Below are 18,691 nucleotides of genomic sequence, written 5' to 3' on the forward strand. Positions count from 1 at the left end.
CCTTGCATATTGTCCACGAAACAAATATTAATTGAACTAAGTTAAACACACTGTTTATACTGTTTTGTACTAGAAAGAGTCATTTAATTTTCTTTTGAAGAAGCTAAATTAACCCATCCAAATTAACACCAGAAGGAATCGAATCTGAAACCTTGATGAGGAGCAAACTCTCAAGTTCCAAGCCATAGAGTCGTTTAATTGCTTTAAATGATGTTGCTTAATTAAAAATTACGTGACACACCGGTTGAACTGTTCCTATGAAACCGTATGTAAGTCTAGAGAAAAACTATGCCCAAGTTAGGATCACAATGGTTTGAGAAACTCTAATTTGGCAGTGCCTTTTTTCATTTGGAAACTATTTCAGAAAACTGCTACAACATTGACTCTCTTTTTTAAACGACTAGAAGATTAATTTTAATTCTAAAAAAAACATTAATTCTAAGACTTTCTTTTCAATTATTCGATAATAACTCAGCCTTTTGTAACAAAAATGTTCTTAATAAATAATATATTTCATTTTTCAATATAATATTAATTGCTTTTTTTTAATTATAATCCTAATTAATATTACTTTCATCACTCATAATTCAATATATTTCACTTTACATTTGTGATGATGAAGAATGCACAAATATATAACAAAAACACTTAAGCCTATTTTTCTCCCTCTCCTTCGTTTATCCATTTTTCTTAATATATTTGAAATGAACAAATGACTTAATTATCCAGAACGGAGGGACTAAAATTTATACAAGTATATCCAGAAGTCCTAGCTCAACTGGCAAAATGCCGAAATTGTTAGGCCGGATGCCATGACCAGGGTTCGAACCCCGGTACCTCCACTTATGTGTGTGAGTTTATAATGGCTTTGCCATTTCGTCTATCTACCAAAAAAAAAAATTATACAAGTATAGATTACACCACTTTTTCTAGAATTCTTCATAACAATAAGAGGTGTACACGCAACTCTAATTTGACCAACATCATTTTCCAACCCAATCAATCCATGGCTACATAAAGAAAAATGATATTTGAACATAATAATTTTTGTGATAACTTATCTCTTATATTCACATTATTTTTTATTTTATCTTTTTATTACATTGATTTCCATGCAAATACCTACATTTTCTTTGTAAATTATGATTGTCATATAAGCAGGGGCGGTTCTAAGGCCCGGCGACCTCGGGCACTCGCCCGGGCTCCGAGCCAATTTTTTTGCAATTTCTTGTGTAAATCCCTATGAATTTCTTATATAAATCCCTATAAATTGGGCAATTTCATTACATTTTTTATTATTTGCTTGCAATTTCTTATGTACGCCCTATAAATGTGTTGCAAATTTTTTTGCCCGGACTTTACAATATTCCTGGCTCCGCCACTGCATATAAGTTATCAACTAATTGGTTGTTGAAATAACATTCCTCCTACATAAAATCCTATAATTTTGTTTTTAAATCCGACCCAACCAAACTCAACCATTATCTTGGCGGATTGAAAGTTACATACCTATGCAATAAAACGATCGTAGCATAACTCAGAGTTGATTTTGTGTGATCAGCAGTTACAATTCGATAAATCTCAAGGACTTTTGAGCAATGCGAGAAGCCTATAAATCAATCATCTTTCCTGCTTGACCTCATTTATAGCCAGGCTTCATTTTTTCTTGACAAACTAATCTGGGCTTCATAGTGCATATTGGGCTTGGACCATCCTAAATGGGCTCCATTTACAGGCCCAAGTATAAAACAAAGAAGAAAATTGCTTTTCCTAAATAAAAAAGTTGCTTAAAAACACGTGGAAATGATTAAAAATCAAACGGTGGTTAACTAAGCGAATTATAGTTAACTACCGTTAAAGTTTTTTGTCATTTCCATGTACTTTTAGGCAATTTCTTACGTGGGAAAAATCAATGTTGAACAAAGAGTAAAAAGATAATTAAAACAAAAAGTAACGAGAAGATGAAGAACCGAGTAAAACAAAAGAAAAAACTGGAAAACCGAAAAAACAAATAGAAAAAACTGTATGAGACTGAATACCTCAATAAAAAAAAAACTCTGAACCCGTGGTTTTCATTGCGACGCATATAACACTCTTCTTATCCCTCTCTGGTTTCGTTAATTTCGTTTTTCCGATTTGGTTTGTTGCAACCGCTGATCAGAGCGTTATTTCAATCACTCTGTGCAAAATTCAATCGCCATGGCCGTCGATATCTTAACCTTAGAAAACAGGTACATTTCGTCAACTCCAAAATATTCAAAATGCACTATCAATTACACTGCTCATTTAATATTATTCACTTTAATTTCTTTCATATTTTCGTATTGACTTTGGTTTGATGTTAGAACATGGATAGTGATTACTTTCACTTGTTCGCTCTTAATATCAATATAATTGAACGTTAATTGTTTGAATTAGTTACTTGATGATGGCAATTCAACTAAATGATTTCAGAATCTGCCGCATGCGTAGTATGAGAAGTTTCATTAAATTAATTGTGATCACAGTTGATAATTTCGTTTAGTGGTTGATAAATAATAGTTTAACTTGTTGATTTATGTTTTTTTTTTCCTTTCTATTGTGGATTTTGTTCTAATTATTTAATATTGGTTTTGGTTCTAGGTATATTGATTCTTGCAGGAGACATGGTGTTTTGCCTCATGCTGCTATTTTGTCAAGCTTTTTCAAGGTCTCATGTTTATTCCATTCTATTACATAATTTGCTGCTAAATTATCTCTGTTATATTCAACTATATACTTTTGTAATTGTTAGTGTATTGGTAAGTGAGGATAAGAGATTCATACTTACATAAGCTACATTAGAGCCCGTTTGTTAGAGCTTTTTTCGTGAAAAAAATCACTATTTATAACAAAATAATCACTTTTTGAAGTTTTCAAATGTTTGTTACAGATTTTAAAAAAAAATGAGAATCTGAAAAGATTTTTTTTTTTTAAAATTGTTTAAAATGAGAAACTGTTTTAAATAGCTTCTCTAGAAAGAAGTCGTTTTTGATAGCTGATTTTCTTAAAAAATTGATTTTCATTAAACTCTAGATTGTTGAGTTTAAAAATCAATTTTTTTTAATAATCCGTAACACATAGGCCTGGTGTTTAATCAATTTTTAATTATATTTCGATTTTATTTTGTAATCTAGTTCTTCTTCTCTTGACTCTGCCCGCGCAGGGAGCATTGAATGTATTCTATTTTGTTATCTATCCTTTTCATGGATTAGAAGCTAAACCTTACCATCACTGTGCAGGCTGAGGGCAAAAAATCCCACCAAGAGCTGATTGTCCTGGACATTTTAATTGACGAACTTAAGGATATTGATTTTGCTCCACTCTTGGAGATATGCACGAGCCTTGACACTACTGAAGTAGAAGCTGTTGATGTACACAATGAATCACCATGTGTATTAAGTGGAGAATATGTATTACCGTTGATGCGTGCTGTTAAGCAAAAGCTTCGAATAGTTGAACTACGGGATATGTCATTTGCAAAAGACTTCGTACGGTATGTTATGATGCTTGTCATGTATTATCTTTGTAAAAATGAAGTATTTTTTTTATTGTTTATTCACCTGTATAGTTTATTCCCACGTTTCGGTTAATTTGAGATGGTAACATGGAATTTCCATACCTTGGTTCAGAACAATCAACAAGCTGCATTTGAACATGGTAGCTGGGTTTTTAACCTGTGCACAATGATTTTATATAAATGGGGATGTAACTTTATTGTCTTGATATAGGCTTTTATGTCACTAAAGGTTTGTTTGGTTTGCTTTTAAAGGGGGACTAGACATGACAAAAAAATTATTCCATGTTTGATTTTAGAAATGGTCATAGAACAAAACAAATTTGATGCTGAGATATAGCATAAAACTTCAAATTTTGGTACTCAAGAAACCTTGGGACAATTTCTTTCCCAAGAACAACTATTTATAAGACAAAATACCCATTTCAACTTTCTAATCAACCACTATAATTCTGTTTGGTTTGAGAAATCGCCTTCTGTTTTCACTTTCAATTGGAAAACTTGTCTTTTATTATTCATCATGCTTCCTGTTTTCAAATATTTGTATAGGAAATAGTGAAAACAAGTTGTTATCAAACCAAACTAACCATATGCTGTCATCTCTCTCCTCGCTGTCTCTCTCTCACTCACTCTTCACACATATATATTCATGTTAAAATATAGAATACTATTTATTACTGTATTAAGTTAATCACATACTATAATATGTTGTGAGAAATAAACATTTTACATAACAAACAACACTATTTTGCTTGCATGTATTGTGTGTTTACCACCAAACATGTTATGTTAGGACAGTGTTAGTCTTATAATACTATTATGTCTGTGCTGTGCCATGATGTGTATTAAACACATCATAAGGATTACCTTTGGTTTTTACGGTAACCAATTAATATAATTACATGAGGTGTTTCATTCTTATTGATATACAATAAGTTGGTACAGTTGTTTCCCTAAAAGTTTCAAGCTTGTGCCGTTTTTAATTTTTTTATTATTGGGAGAACATGCCTCAATGGCTTCACTTTCTGGAGTATTATGTTTTTCTTGCAACTGAAATTTTCATGACTAATTTTGGGTTTTAATCACCAGAGATATCTCACAAAGAGGTTTGGCATGCCAAGTTCTGACAATAAGGTCTTGGCATTTTCGGAAATTGAGCTTGATGGGGGAGTTCATCCACATGCACACACTTAATCTTGATTTCAGTTCTTACCTTACCAGTTTCGAAGAAGACTGTTTTAATTGCATGCCAAATCTAACGTGTCTCTCAATGTGTGAAACAAGGATTTCAAATCTTTGGACAACTATTGCAGCTCTCTCTAAGCTTCCTTCTTTGGTTCAACTAAGGTTTCAATATTGGCAGTATTGTAATGATACGGGAACGTCTTTTACCTCATCCAGTGGGAAGTCAGATGCCACTGCTGATTTTAGACAACTTGATAGAGTTCCTTTTATTGGTGAATCCCGCATTGATACAACGGAACTAACAGATCTTAACATTAGTGTTGAGGATCCACTTAGAAATGTTTATTCCTTTGATGAAGTTATGAGTTATGATGTTCAAAGCATGGTTGAGGACTCATCAGATGATAGTGAAATTGATTTGACAAATCATCATCCTAGAAACTGGTTGTCAGATGTTTTTCCTAGGTGGGGTTTACAAATGCCTCCTAAGAGCGAGGTAGCCAATCTACTTTTTGCTTTGAAAATATATTTCCTTCGTAGTGGTTGCTATATCAAAACAATAATGGCAACTCTTTGTCACTCTTTTGTTGAGATTTTCATAATGTTTGTCTACTTTATTATAATTAATTTACTATTAACCACGAAAACATAATAATTTGGATTCTAAAATAATCACGAACATTGTAAGTATAACTTCTATGGTCATGGTGTCAGCTTGCTCTTGCGATTGTCTTATAAATTGCTATTAAGTTATTGCAATGATTATAATTTAACGCTAATATACCGAGGTGGTCAAATTAATTACTTTACGGTTTTCTACTTTGCTTTTATGGTCATATTGTATTTTGGAACTTTAGTTTATGACTTTCTTCATGTTAGATTTTAATATGCATGCTGCAAGAAAAACATTGAAATGCTTGTTATTGAATTGCATAAAAATGATTCAGGCTATTGTACTATTTCTGACGTCTGTATTATCCATGCCATAACTTCAAAATCCATTTTTATCTTTAACTTCGACTGTTTACGTTACAGAATGAAGTAGAGTCATCGAGCAGGTCCTTTACAGAAAATGGTGTTGATGTTTCTATGAAATATATGTCTCGTCACGCGTCACCAATATGTCAACAAAAACATTACAGAGAATTTATGATAGCTTCATTACCGAATCTGAAAAGTTTAGATAATCTGCCTATCAGAAATATTGACAAAGAAAGTGCTGCTGGAATATTTTCTCAATACTTTGAATATCTTCCATACAGATGGAAGAGCAGAGAGAGTGTTTTAAGTATCTTACACAAGCGAGAAACAAAATCAGGCCGCATTAAGGTGCAATCTTCTAAGTGTCGCCCATCACATCCTTCTGGAACGTCTCAACATTTTTATACTAGGTCTCTTTCTGCTGCTAAACTGGGGTCTTCAACTTGGCCTTCCTTACATCCCCTTTCTGTATCAGGATTTGATTTAGATAAGGGCTTTCGTCCAAGGCAGTTTGAGTATCACCCATCTGACTCCAGCTTGATGGTCTTTGGAACTTTAGATGGCGAAGTAGTTGTCATTAATCATGAGAGTGAACGCATTGTGAATTATATCCCATCACTTGGCGCAATGAATAGTGTCTTGGGTCTCTGTTGGCTCAAGAAATATCCTTCTAAGGTATGTTGCATGAGAAGTCATTGATAGAGATTGTATCTACCATGGATGTTAGTTTATATGAGAACACTGACAGGTACCGGCTACATATATATATTGTAAATTATTGAAGTGATTCTTCTATAATGCCACTGCCACATCAATGAACATAGTTTGTTGTTTGTCATACATGATCGGACAGTCTTGTTGAGTCTTAAGTAGTTTTAATGAGATATGTCACTTTGATTTCCTGCAAGAAAGCTGGATTGCTAGTATATCCTTGTAGACTACAATTATGTTCCCTAAATATAGGACCTTGTAGACTAAATCATGAAACTAGACAATTGGTATTGTTTTTACAAGTTTACTGTTTAGGAGAGAAGTTTTTTATCTTCCCTTCACAGTATTTATTGCTGGATACAGAAAAAGTGATAAAATTATTAGGAGCATGTTGGTAAATAAATAATTAATACAGGAAATTTGAAGAGTTCCTATACAATGGGACAGAAATTTCTCTAGAGGATTCTATAATTAGGGATGGGGTAGATTATTTATCTAAGGAATGCATTCATTCGGTGAAGTAATCCATTCTGTTTAGTTAGATTTATAGCATTTGTTCCTCCAGTGATTTTTGTATCAATAGCGTTTTCTGATGTTTTTTATTGGAATGTATGTCAGCTTATAGCAGGTTCAGATAATGGCTCCCTGAAATTGTATGACATCAACCATATACCAAGAAAAATTACTGGATTATATGGGAACTCTGGTTGTGTTACCTTTGACGAATTTGACCAGTTGACATCTGTTCATGTTAACGCTACGGATGAACTATTTCTTGCAAGTGGTTACTCAAGAAATGTTGCTTTGTATGACATCAACAGCGGAAAGCGCTTACAAGTTTTCACAGATATGCATCGCGGGCATATTAATGTAGTCAAGTTTGCAAATCATTCCCCGTCAATTTTTGCTACTTCATCATTTGATCAGGATGTCAAGATGTGGGACTTGAGACAGAAACCAATACAGCCTTGCTTCACTGCTTCTAGCTCTAAAGGAAATGTCATGGTCTGTTTTTCTCCAGATGACCAATATATTCTAGCATCGGCAGTTGATAATGAGGTATTTTTACTTTGTAGTGTGGTTTGTTTCTGCTCACTGCATGCAAAGGGCAATTGCTGAAATAGGCTATGCACTATATTTGCTATTGATTGCTTACATACTTTTTGCCTGCATGCAAAGTGCAGGAAAAATCTGCTAAAGCTTCATAGCAGTGTCAATTGAAGTTTTGTTTTATATGCGCTATATTTTTAATTGATTGCCTACATATTTTATTTTTATTTGCAATTTTTATCTTAGAAAACATTGTTGGTGTCCCGACTATCTTTGTCAATTATGACAGGTTAGACAATTTCTGGCTGTTGATGGTAGGCTTCACTTAGTTTTTGATATAGCTCCAACTGAAAGTTCTCAAAATTACACCCGGTCTTATTACATGAATGGAAGGGACTACATCATCAGTGGAAGTTGTGATGAACACATTGTCCGTATTTGCTGTGCTCAAACAGGGAGACGCCTGAGAGATATTTCCCTGGAGGTATGCCAATTATCTAATTTACTTAACTGGCAACCATCTCTAATTAATATAATATAATACATAATGGAAGAGAATAGAGAGAGAGAGAGAGCTGGGGGGGGGGGGGGGGGGGGGGGGGGGGGAACAATTGATGCCAGCATAGGAAGAGGAAACAATCGATGCTTTGACTATTGTGCTTTTATTCATTGCTCCATATTATTGTGATTACTTGTTTACTTCTATGCAGGGTAAAAGCTTAGGAAGATCCATGTTTGTTCAATCTTTGAGAGGCGATCCTTTCAGGGTAAGTTCTGTTTGGCGTATCCCAGCCTTTGGTAAAAAGAAAAGGCAATCCTAGTTGGCATGCTTATTGAGAAGATGCACAATTTGGGAATTTGAACAGTTAAATATAATTCACTATTCATATCGGACATAAAGATTTTTCTCGTCTATTTCTTGTTAATTCTGCTAACTTGGGTTGGCGCTTGGCTGTTTCTGTGTTGTCCTTGTTAAATTCTAACATTTTTTGATTGGATGTCTTTCTCACTTTTCTTTGGAAATGCTTTATGAAAGACAAGAAAAAAACTTCTTATATTTTTATCTTTTGGAGCAAACAAATTTGTTCAGGCATAATGAACTTAAGTTTTTTTTCTTCATTATTTTATTAATTAGGATTTAATCTCACAACTTTTCTTTAACCCGAGTTCTCTTTGTTTCTTTCAAATGATGTTGTATACAGGATTTCAATATGAGTGTGTTAGGAGCCTACATGCGGCCTGGCTCCAACTCTGAAATTGTCAAGGTTTGTCCCTTCTTATATATGCCTTAATCTATAACATGAGAATCTTAATGATGTCTTAATTGCTCTCAGCTTTCTTTTACTTCTCTGGATTGAGAGTGGAAAATGAAGACAAAAAATGAGGAAGTGGGATCCAATATTTGCTAATCCTTCAAAACTAGGAAGAAAATGGATAAAACACCACTCACATTCATAGAGAAAGAAAAGGCCTCATTATGAATTTATCTTACCAAGTTTCATTTCCAGAACTAAATAATATATAATCTCGCTTGGGTTGGCCTGATGGTATTGGCTTGGGACCTTGGAGCGCACTCCTCTCAAGGTCTCAGGTGCGATTCTCTCCGGTGCCAATTTAGGTGGACTAGTTTGACTTCTTAAAAAAAATTGTTGTATGATTGAAAGGATTTTGTAAGATTTTTTTCATTTCAATTTGCTATCTTTAAATTTTTCCTGTATAATTAAGATAAAAAAGCATGAATGGAGGTGAAATAATAATACAATGATTAAGATTTCCTACATTCATTTCCTTTCTTTAATTATAGTAAAATGTTTCTGTATTGTTTTCTTGATTCACTTTTCACTCTGATTCCGTTCAAGCAGGAAAATAAAAGTTGTGTTCTGATCTATTGTACTCTGATTCTTACTTTGCTTAGCGGGATAATACGATTTTTAAAATTGTTTTTTTTTTTTTTGCAGATCAACTTACTAGCATGTAATGGCCGTGCCAAGGACGACTCTGATGACCATCCTGTATGCCCATCAAACATTATGGGAGCTTGATGTACGACTTTGTATGTATTATATGGCGATTTTAAATTGGTTTTTACTAGAATAACAATTATAACATTAGTTAATTAGTGCGGTGAGCTGAAATTTACCCACATGTAAGTAAATCAGCGAATGTTAATGACTCAAAAGTTATAGTGATCAGAAATCAAAGTTTGTAAAATCTAATTTCCTATTGTAATATGAAGAAACTGATTTTCTCGTGTGAGGCAAGGCCATTACTTTTCCCATCTATGAGTTTATCGTGTCCTATTCGGATTCTAAAATCCGAAATGTTTTAACGTGTTTTGGAGGTTTTTATAGGGTGTTTATGCCGTCCGAATTTTATTATATAATCCAAACTGCATAGTGCGTGCCAGAAATCAATAGAGTGAAAAAACGAGTCAAAACATTAAGCTTTGGTGGGATAAAACAGACCTAAATTGGCCGTCCTTATGAAAACGAAAGAAATAGTTTTCTCAAACTAATGAAACTTTTTTTTTTATAAGGGATGCATTTGATATTTTACAGAAAATAAAATCAGTATTATCAATCATTTGTCGACATAGCTATAGTTTTTTTGTTGGTAATTTCACTAATTTGGTATTCACAACTCAAGAACCGATTGATATGAAAAACTAATCCTATCTTCTATTAGTGGGAGGTCCAGTTGAAGTTAGAGCAAGGTTTCAACACATAAATAGTTGCCATCTGAGAAATTTGAACCCAAGATTTGAAGTGACCGCACTCTTAAGCTCCTAGCCTTCACCATCAGAGTAACTCATGAGGTTTTGAACAAATTTATATAGTTAATACTATGTTATACAAATAGCTTACAAATTATGGGTTATTGTAATGTAAATCATTTATTTTTTTAGCTTATTGACTACTGACTCTATAGCATGCATATTTTTTGGAGCATTAGACAATGACTGTTCTTATTACTGGTAACTTGAATGGTCAGCAGGTCAACTCTGCAACTTTGCTACTGTTGTTAATACTTCCTCGTTGTTTTTTAACTGCTCATGTGTTTTGTATATCTCGTATTATTCCATCGCATTATTATGCAACTAATTTTCCACTGTTTTTTTTTGTTCTCATTGTTATGAAAATGAGACACACATAAGCAAGTCAAGTAGTCAAACATGATATTTGAACACATGTTCTTTTATATCTGATTTTAATCTCTATTTCTCTTCCTATTTTACTTCATCACATCTTACTTTTTTGTCTTTTTCACTCTTAAGATGTACACACACACACGTTCATGTGTTCACCAAACATTTTCCTATAAAAGAGAGCAAAGCAACAAGGAGAATGGGACAAAATGAAAGGAATGCGCTAGAAGGATTCGTGGGTGGAGATGAGAGCCAGAACTGAAACCATTGCATGCTGTCTCAGTGTCTCGTCCTTAGTCCTACAACACACCGACTCCACCTATTTTCTATTGTATCACACATTAAATTCGACCGATCCTTCTGCCTTTTCATATTATTTTATTTTCACCAACTTTTTAAGACTATTCCCAAGTTGGCCCCATCTTTAAAGATATTCATCAATATAAATACGCTGCTCCTACTTGCTAATGCTATCACAATCTCTTGAGAGTACTCAACACACACACACACACACAATATTAAGAAAGCGAAAATGAAGCCTCTCTTCACCATGTTGCTATTCTGTTCCCTTCTTCTATGCTCCTCTTTCTTGGAGCTAGCCATTGCATATGAGGATTCATGTAAGATTATGAAATGAGAGGATTCATTTTAATTTGTCTATTTTTATTCTTTTACTTTTTTTTGTGAGTGTACTAAATTTACATTTCCACTTTTAATAATGGCAGCCAATTGTAGCAGCAAGTGTTCAGACAGATGCTCTAAAGCAGGGGTTCAAGATAGGTGTGTGAAGTACTGTGAAATATGCTGCAATGAGTGCAAATGTGTTCCTTCTGGGACTTATGGAAACAAGCATGAATGTCCTTGCTACAGAGACAAGGTTAACAATAAGGGAAAGCCCAAATGCCCTTGATGTCAATTACTAACAAAGACCAAAGCGAGTGCCCTTATGTGTTTACTGTTTGTTTTAGGAGTTCACCAAGATGGTTAGTGAGTGCTACCTGTGTAAGGTGTTAGCGATTTCTCAGTATGTTCGATTCATCTTGTTACTTCAGTTTTCCAATGTTTGTTGGGTGTTATTAGATATGAAAATGATTAATAAATTTTACATTGAGTTGGGCAAACAACCATTTTAGACCAATAAATGTGAGACATTGTCGTTAAGATCTCAATATGTACAAATTGCAAACACATTGTAGTACTTCTTTTGTTATTAATTTTATGGATCAATAATTTTAAGGATTAAGTTGATAAAAATAATATAAAGAATTTTAAAAAAAAAAGATATTAAGAATTAAACTGACTGTCTAAAATATATCAATAGACCAGAATGATTCATAAAAAAGAAATTTGTTCACATGTTTCCATTTTTAAATTTCATTAATCAGACATGTTCAATACAATTTGGTATTTCACCCAATATCTGGAAATTAGCTAATAATGCGGCTTCCTTTGCTAACGTATGAGATGCCTCGTTTGCTTATCTCCGCACAAACTCAACACTGGAATTTACATAAAATTGTGTGAAGAGAGCTCTGCAATTATCAATTATGTCCTCGAATTCAATGACATCAAAGTTGGGTGACGAAAATTGAACCACTACTCGCTTTGAATCAAGCTCAAAATCATCAAGCCTGAGTTGAAGCTCATGGACCCAATTTAACGCCGACAAAAGGCCTAAAGCTTCTCCTATGTGTATGTACAAATGCTCTCATTTCATCTCTAATAAACATGTCAATGCCAACTCTATTATGCTGGTTAGAGAAAGCTGCATTTGTACCTCCCAGCATATTGCTTGACCCAATTTGTTGTTCCTGTTCACGGTGCTTGCTAGCTGGTTTGTTGACTTACTTTCCGTCATTCCGTGCTGTTTGCCACTCAAAGGATTGAGCATCAACCGTCTCATTCCATATCCTATTGTTTAGTTGCGTCGAGATACTCCATGGTACACAAGAAGAAAAGTGATGCCTCTTCACTTCATATAACCAGCAAAAGATGAAAAACAATATGTGGGGCAGCTTGCTCTTGAGTAATGGTGTTATCAATAGCTGAGTGAAAGCTGCACATACTCCATATATTACAACTATTGGGGCATTTAAAAAATAAATTTAAGCTATCCTCATCATTGGAATCACAAAGAGCACAATTCCACGTAGGGGTGGACAGAAAAACCGAACCCGTCCAAAACCGTCCTAACCGCATAGCTTTTTTCAACTCGGGTCAGTTGAAACGGGTCATACGGGTCTGCGGGTCTGAATTTGCGGGCAATAAAGGGTTAGAACGGGCGGGTCCGGGTGGAGTAAATTGGATTGTCGGTACCCGTAGCTACCCGATTATGCATAGGAATTGAGGATATAATAAATTTATTCTAGTCTGTGACACAGTCTTTATTGAAAATCGTATAACAATCTTTGAATTTGATTATGAAAAAATGTGTGATGTGATAGGTGCCGTTACAGTGGAGCTATGATAGACTATGATTATTACTATTAATAATAAGACCATTTACAATGGTCACAAATATTCAACAACCCTCAACACCAACTTTTTCAATTCCCAACACTCCACATCATTTTCTCTCTCTTAATTCAACACTCATTCAATTTTTACCTCTCCAATGATTTTTTCATTCAACACCCTACCCCACCACCTTTTATTTCTTATTCTTATTTAATTTTATATTTTTGTTTTTATAATTACATAAAATTACAATTATCGATTATAATTAAATTAAAATGAAGAAACGCTTAACAATTTTTATTTTCGTAAAAACAAAATTTATTTAAATAATTTATTTTTCTTTTCTTAACTTAAATAAAATGCAATACAACAAACTAAATACGGATCACACAAATAGCTTAAAATGCAACACAACAAACAAGCACACAACACACAGGTAATTTATTTAGTACGATACAAATCATCTTCAATCACGAAACATTCCAAACTTTGTCCATATGTGCTTCACTAGATCTGTTTGCAATTCGTGATGAACATTTGGATCACACAACTCGGATCTAGCACGCACATGATTTGCAAAAGTGGGTAACACCTCGGTCGAGTATGGTTGCGGTGTACTAGATCCACTTCCCTCAGATTGCTCAAAATCGGTCTAACGTTGAGCATATGTATCTCGTTCATCCTCAACAATCATATTATGTAATATGATGCATGGCCTCATGATGATACCCAAATCGGCTATGTCCCACAAGCGAGCTGGTTTACGGATGATTTTAAATCGAGCTTGAAGCACTCCAAAAGCACGTTCGATGTCCTTCCGACATGCCTCCTGATGTTTTGCAAATAACTTATCGGGTTCACTTTGAGGAAGTCTAATTGATTTGACGAAAGTTGGATAAGAAGGGTAGATACCATCAGCTAGATAGTATGTCATATTATAGGGACGTTGATTCACAAAGAAATTCACCCGTGGAGCCTTTCCCTGTTCCACATCATCAAACACCGGTGACCGGTCTAGAACATTGATATCGTTCAATGTTCCTGGACATCCAAAAAAGGCATGCCAGATCCATAGATCATGAGATGCAACTGCTTCAAGAATAACTGTGGTGGTTCCCTTATCCCCCCTGGTGAATTGACCTTCCCGTGCTTTAGGACAATTTTTCCACTCCCAGTGCATGCAGTCAATACTCCCGATCATCCCTGGGAACCCCCGCATTTCACTAACATGTAGTATTCTTTGAAGGTCGTCTTGGTTTGTCAGGTACACTTGCTCATACAATCGTATGATTCCTTTACAGAATCTACGTAAGCACTCCAATGCTGTAGTACCTCCTATTTTGATGTATTCATCGACCACATCTGCTGCCACACCATATGCTAACATTCGCATTGATGTGGTACATTTTGCTAACAGTGATATACCTTCTTTGTTGGCGGCATCAACTCGCTGGGTGAAGTAGTTATCAGTAATTGAAAGGTCTCCAACGATTCGAAGGAAAACATGCTTTTGCATCCGGTACCGACGACGAAACATTGCATCGTCATATGTAGGCTCATTGGCAAAGTAGTCGTCAATGAGTCTTTGGTTTGCCGCTGCATGATCTCTATTTAAATATTTTCTACTACGAGATCCACTACCTTCCTCTAATTTTTTTCGACGCTGAATAAATCGGTTGACGATATAAGTGTCTTCAATATCACGTTTTTGTTTGTAGGCTTCGATATCTAAAGGATCCATTGATAGTCTTTGGTGATATTGGAAGTAGATAGGAATGAGATTTGTGATATTGGAAATAGATAGGAATGAGATTTGTGATATTGGAAGTAGATATGAATGAGATTTGTGATATTGGAAGTAGATATGAGTCCCTATATATAAGTACATTGTGTAGTGGACACTGACGGATTCGAAATAAATTATTGTATTGTATTAAAGCAGACACTGATAATTATTAAAGCAAACAGTCGGGACTAGACAATACTGACAATTATTAAAGCAAACAGTCGGGATAATTATTAAAGTCACAGATAGTATCATTTTATTAAACAGTAGGCACACATTCCAACAAATGGAGGAAGACCTTCAAATAGTGTTTGAAATAAAAGTCACGGATAATTGGTAAAGCACGCATTAGGGACTAGATAATACTGACAAATATTAAAGCAAACACTCGGGACTAGACAACACTGATAATTTTGACTGAATATAAACAAATATTTGATTAAAATTAATTTTCAAACAGCTCACGCTCCAACTTCCCCAACAACTCTTTCTTTCGGTCATCGAGATGCTCTTCGGAACTTAACTTTAGATACATTTTCATTTTCTTAGCTTCAGTCTTTTCTTGCAGCAACTTGTTTTTCTGTTGTTTCACCAAGGTTAACTCTTTCAATTGTTCAATCTCTTGCTCCTTTAATTCTTTGAATTGAACCCACTCCTTTTCCACCTTCTCCAAGGTCTCGTCCTTGCTTTTCTTTTTACCTTTTTTTTTAGCTGCCTCCCTACCCATTGGACGAGCACTAGATCCTACAGAGTCATCGTAAAATCTCTTAGATCCACTACTTCCTGAGTCAACATTTCCTCCCATTTGACTACCATACCGTGGTTGATCTCAGAGAGCGTGCCATTCTTCCTTTAAAGTAAATTGAACATTCTTCCCACATGCATATAATTCCTGGGCTTTTGCCAAAACATCATCTTCCGACCAACCGCTTCTTTGCATACGCTTAGCACCAACCCATTTATTTATTAATTTGTTCATATAATTAAAACGGTTTCGGCATGCAACTACATTGCGCGGAGAATCGAATGAGCAATGCTCGTTACAATACTCAACAATTTTACCCCAATATGCTTCACTTGTCTGGTTTCTCCCGACAACACTGTATGTTCCATATTTTATCCACCCACTAATTAACACCAAATTTTGTTCAGTGTTCCATGATGGTTGCTGGTTTCTCTTACTCTTAGGAGTTGGAGCGACTTCATTATCTCTTGTCATTCCACCACGATTTATTTGTGATGAAAATTCAGGATATTCACCAACACTCTGAAAATTTTCATTCACCATTGGCATATAACCATTAAATGAGGGTGTTTGAGATGGATATCCCATCATAGATCTAAAATATGGATTAAAGTTGTTTGGAACAGAGGATGAGTGATTGAAATTTGAGGCAAAACCAAAATTATACATGTTTTGAGGATTTTGGTTGGGGAATTGATTTGGGTTTTGAGGATGTTGGTTGGGGAATTGATTTGGGTTTTGAGGATGTTGGTTGGGAAATTGATTTGGGTGTTGATAATTGTTGGGATTTTGGTAGTTAAAAGGGTAATCAGAAAATTTTTGGGTGTTGAATTAATTGTTAGTGGGACCCGTTTCACTAAATAAAGACTAAAACTTCAAAAGAAAAGCTAATACAAAGTTAATAATAAGATTAAGAGAGTGAAAAACTTGATTTTTTTTTTCTGTGTTCAAATCAAATGATTCAAGTCTCTATTTATAGAGAAAAAAAACTTGATCCGAGTACTCACCATTATTTTCTTTCGTCCAAGATTGTCCTCGGTCACAGAATGATACATAGACATATTCATTATGTTTACACTGGAGGCAGTTTCATGATAAAAATCGAACTAATGAATGGGACATTCCAAGCTTTATACTCATGAATCATACAATCTGCTACTTTTAATTCAGCTAGGGAAAACATACCTTCATGGTGTGGAATGATATGGTGTCCACCAAAAATTCAATTATCACTCAAAACTGGGATAGATTTACCATCACCCACGCTCCACCGACTTCCGGCTTTTAAGATGAATTTTGATTTACAAATGCTTCTCCAAACAAAATTAGAATTATGTTCAAAATTTGAATCGAGAAAATTACACCTCAGATAGTATCTAGCTTTATACATTCTTACGTCAAGAGTTACACTTCTGGAGACCAAAACCATGGTCTATCCAGCCTTTCAATAAAACAAGGAGTAGTTTCAAATTTATGAATATAATGCGGACCTAGGATTCTCCTTTGTATTTCCTAGTAAGTTCAACATTCAAAGTATCTCCACATGTGACATGTCGGTATTATTGTAGCAAATAAAGCCGTCCCACATTGGCTCCCTAAAAAAAAAGTACTATAATTGGCAATATCATCACACATGCATCGAATCGAACACATGTGAATGTCATATATTCTTTTAGCAAATATTGTATTTTCTCTAAGTTACGATAAAAAATAAAAAAAAACATATATCATAACAAAATAAATAAAGATATATATCCATTTACCGTCACACAAACACACACATTTTTATTTTTTTTAGCAAAAGCAAGTTTAGTGTATTTCATTCATAAATAAATAGTAAATAATAGATAGTATGTTATAGAAAGTAGAGGGGTTAGAGTGAGATAAAAATGTTCTAGCAATAGTATGGACAAACTAACATTACATAGTTTGGGATTACTAGATAACAAACTGACATTAAGATACAAGATTACCAAACTTGCTAATGGGAACAATAGAAGATGTAATGGTGTCAACAAGAGACTTACAATTTGTTTCAAACAACACAATATGCATTCCGTTTGAGGTTGCCGTCTTTATAGATTCTAGTAAAGCGATAAATTTAACTTCTAAAACAGTATCAGCTGAGAGTAAGAAACTTGATTACCAAGCAGAAGTTGTCCCAAAGAGTTTGTAAAACACATGTCATATCTTATAATGGTGTGTTGTCCCACAGAGTTTGTAAAACACATGTCATATCTTATAATGGTGTTATTATCAAACATTGTTGCATGCACTTTGCATTTTATCATACTCGTTGGCGGTTTCACCCAAGAGGAAGTATGTGCCGGATTTTACACTTGATGTTTTGCTTTTTGCATACAACTCCATTTTTGGAGGGACAAATTAAAAACACATGTATATTTATTAAAAATAGTGACTTTTTTGTTTCTCTAAAAAAATGATGATTTTTTATCTATATTTTTTTGAAAACTAAAATCCAGCATTACTCCTCTAACTATATCTACAATTACTTCCCAAATATCGACTTTACGTTCGTAAAACTGCCAATCTATTGTTATGTGAATGTCATAATTGTACTTGGAGTTCATGCTTTAGTTTTTTTTTTTTTTTTTTTAAGAAGTTAAACTAACCCCTTTAAATTAGAGTTCATGCTTTAGTTTGTAAATATTATATCAATCAACTAAGTGCATCATATTATATCAATCAACTAAGTGCATCTTTCTATGGTTCTCACGATCACCCATAAGAATTTATTTTCTTACTCTTCTTATCTAACTCATTAATAATTTAAGATTAGATCTCATTTCGTGACTCTATCTTCAAATCATCGATTTTGGTTCCTTTTTTAAAATGTTTACTTTATCTCATTTATAAATTTTGACACCGAGTCAAAATAAATTACGTAAATTTTGACATTAAGTTATCAATTAACAATTAATTTTATTTCAAAAAATATTCATTGATCTATTTTGCAAAATCAACCCGATTTGATCGAGACAAGTGTTTGGAATTACGTTGAACAACCACCAAACATACATCTAGGTTGATGCTAGGATTTCCAGCTTCTTAAAAGTCATGTGATGCGAAAATAGT

At 34.2% G+C, this 18,691-nt stretch overlaps 4 protein-coding genes across 5 annotated transcripts; 2 read left to right on the forward strand and 2 right to left on the reverse strand.

Moving 5' to 3' along the window:
• Nucleotides 1–1,985: 1,985 nt before the first annotated feature.
• On the forward strand, nucleotides 1,986–9,718 carry LOC25485362 (uncharacterized). 2 transcript variants are annotated; one of them, XM_039829998.1, is made up of 10 exons: nucleotides 1,986–2,231; nucleotides 2,623–2,689; nucleotides 3,261–3,514; nucleotides 4,625–5,216; nucleotides 5,756–6,376; nucleotides 7,031–7,471; nucleotides 7,752–7,992; nucleotides 8,099–8,229; nucleotides 8,665–8,727; nucleotides 9,421–9,718. In XM_039829998.1, exons 1-10 carry the CDS (start codon nucleotides 2,200–2,202, stop codon nucleotides 9,502–9,504), a joined length of 2,526 nt encoding a protein of 841 aa, XP_039685932.1. In that variant the 5' UTR covers nucleotides 1,986–2,199; the 3' UTR covers nucleotides 9,505–9,718. The 2 variants fall into 2 exon arrangements, with proteins under 2 accessions (XP_039685932.1, XP_013470002.1); XM_013614548.3 differs by having other exon boundaries at nucleotides 1,988–2,231; nucleotides 7,752–7,946; nucleotides 8,173–8,229.
• Nucleotides 9,719–11,058: 1,340 nt separating this feature from the next.
• LOC25485363 (peamaclein) lies at nucleotides 11,059–11,793 on the forward strand. Its single transcript, XM_013614549.3, has 2 exons — nucleotides 11,059–11,227; nucleotides 11,333–11,793. The coding sequence occupies exons 1-2, from the start codon at nucleotides 11,140–11,142 to the stop codon at nucleotides 11,515–11,517; spliced, it is 273 nt and encodes a 90-aa protein (XP_013470003.1). The 5' UTR covers nucleotides 11,059–11,139; the 3' UTR covers nucleotides 11,518–11,793.
• Nucleotides 11,794–15,295: 3,502 nt separating this feature from the next.
• On the reverse strand, nucleotides 15,296–15,655 carry LOC120579386 (uncharacterized). The gene has a single exon (XM_039831436.1). It carries the CDS (start codon nucleotides 15,653–15,655, stop codon nucleotides 15,296–15,298), a length of 360 nt encoding a protein of 119 aa, XP_039687370.1.
• A 24-nt stretch (nucleotides 15,656–15,679) lies between these two features.
• On the reverse strand, nucleotides 15,680–16,138 carry LOC112418675 (glutathione S-transferase T3-like). Its single transcript, XM_024775144.2, has one exon. The coding sequence runs from the start codon at nucleotides 16,136–16,138 to the stop codon at nucleotides 15,680–15,682; it is 459 nt and encodes a 152-aa protein (XP_024630912.2).
• Between the last annotated feature and the right edge of the window lie 2,553 nt (nucleotides 16,139–18,691).

This window comes from Medicago truncatula, chromosome 1 (genome assembly GCF_003473485.1).
Source record: "Medicago truncatula cultivar Jemalong A17 chromosome 1, MtrunA17r5.0-ANR, whole genome shotgun sequence".
NCBI lineage: Eukaryota > Viridiplantae > Streptophyta > Magnoliopsida > Fabales > Fabaceae > Medicago > Medicago truncatula.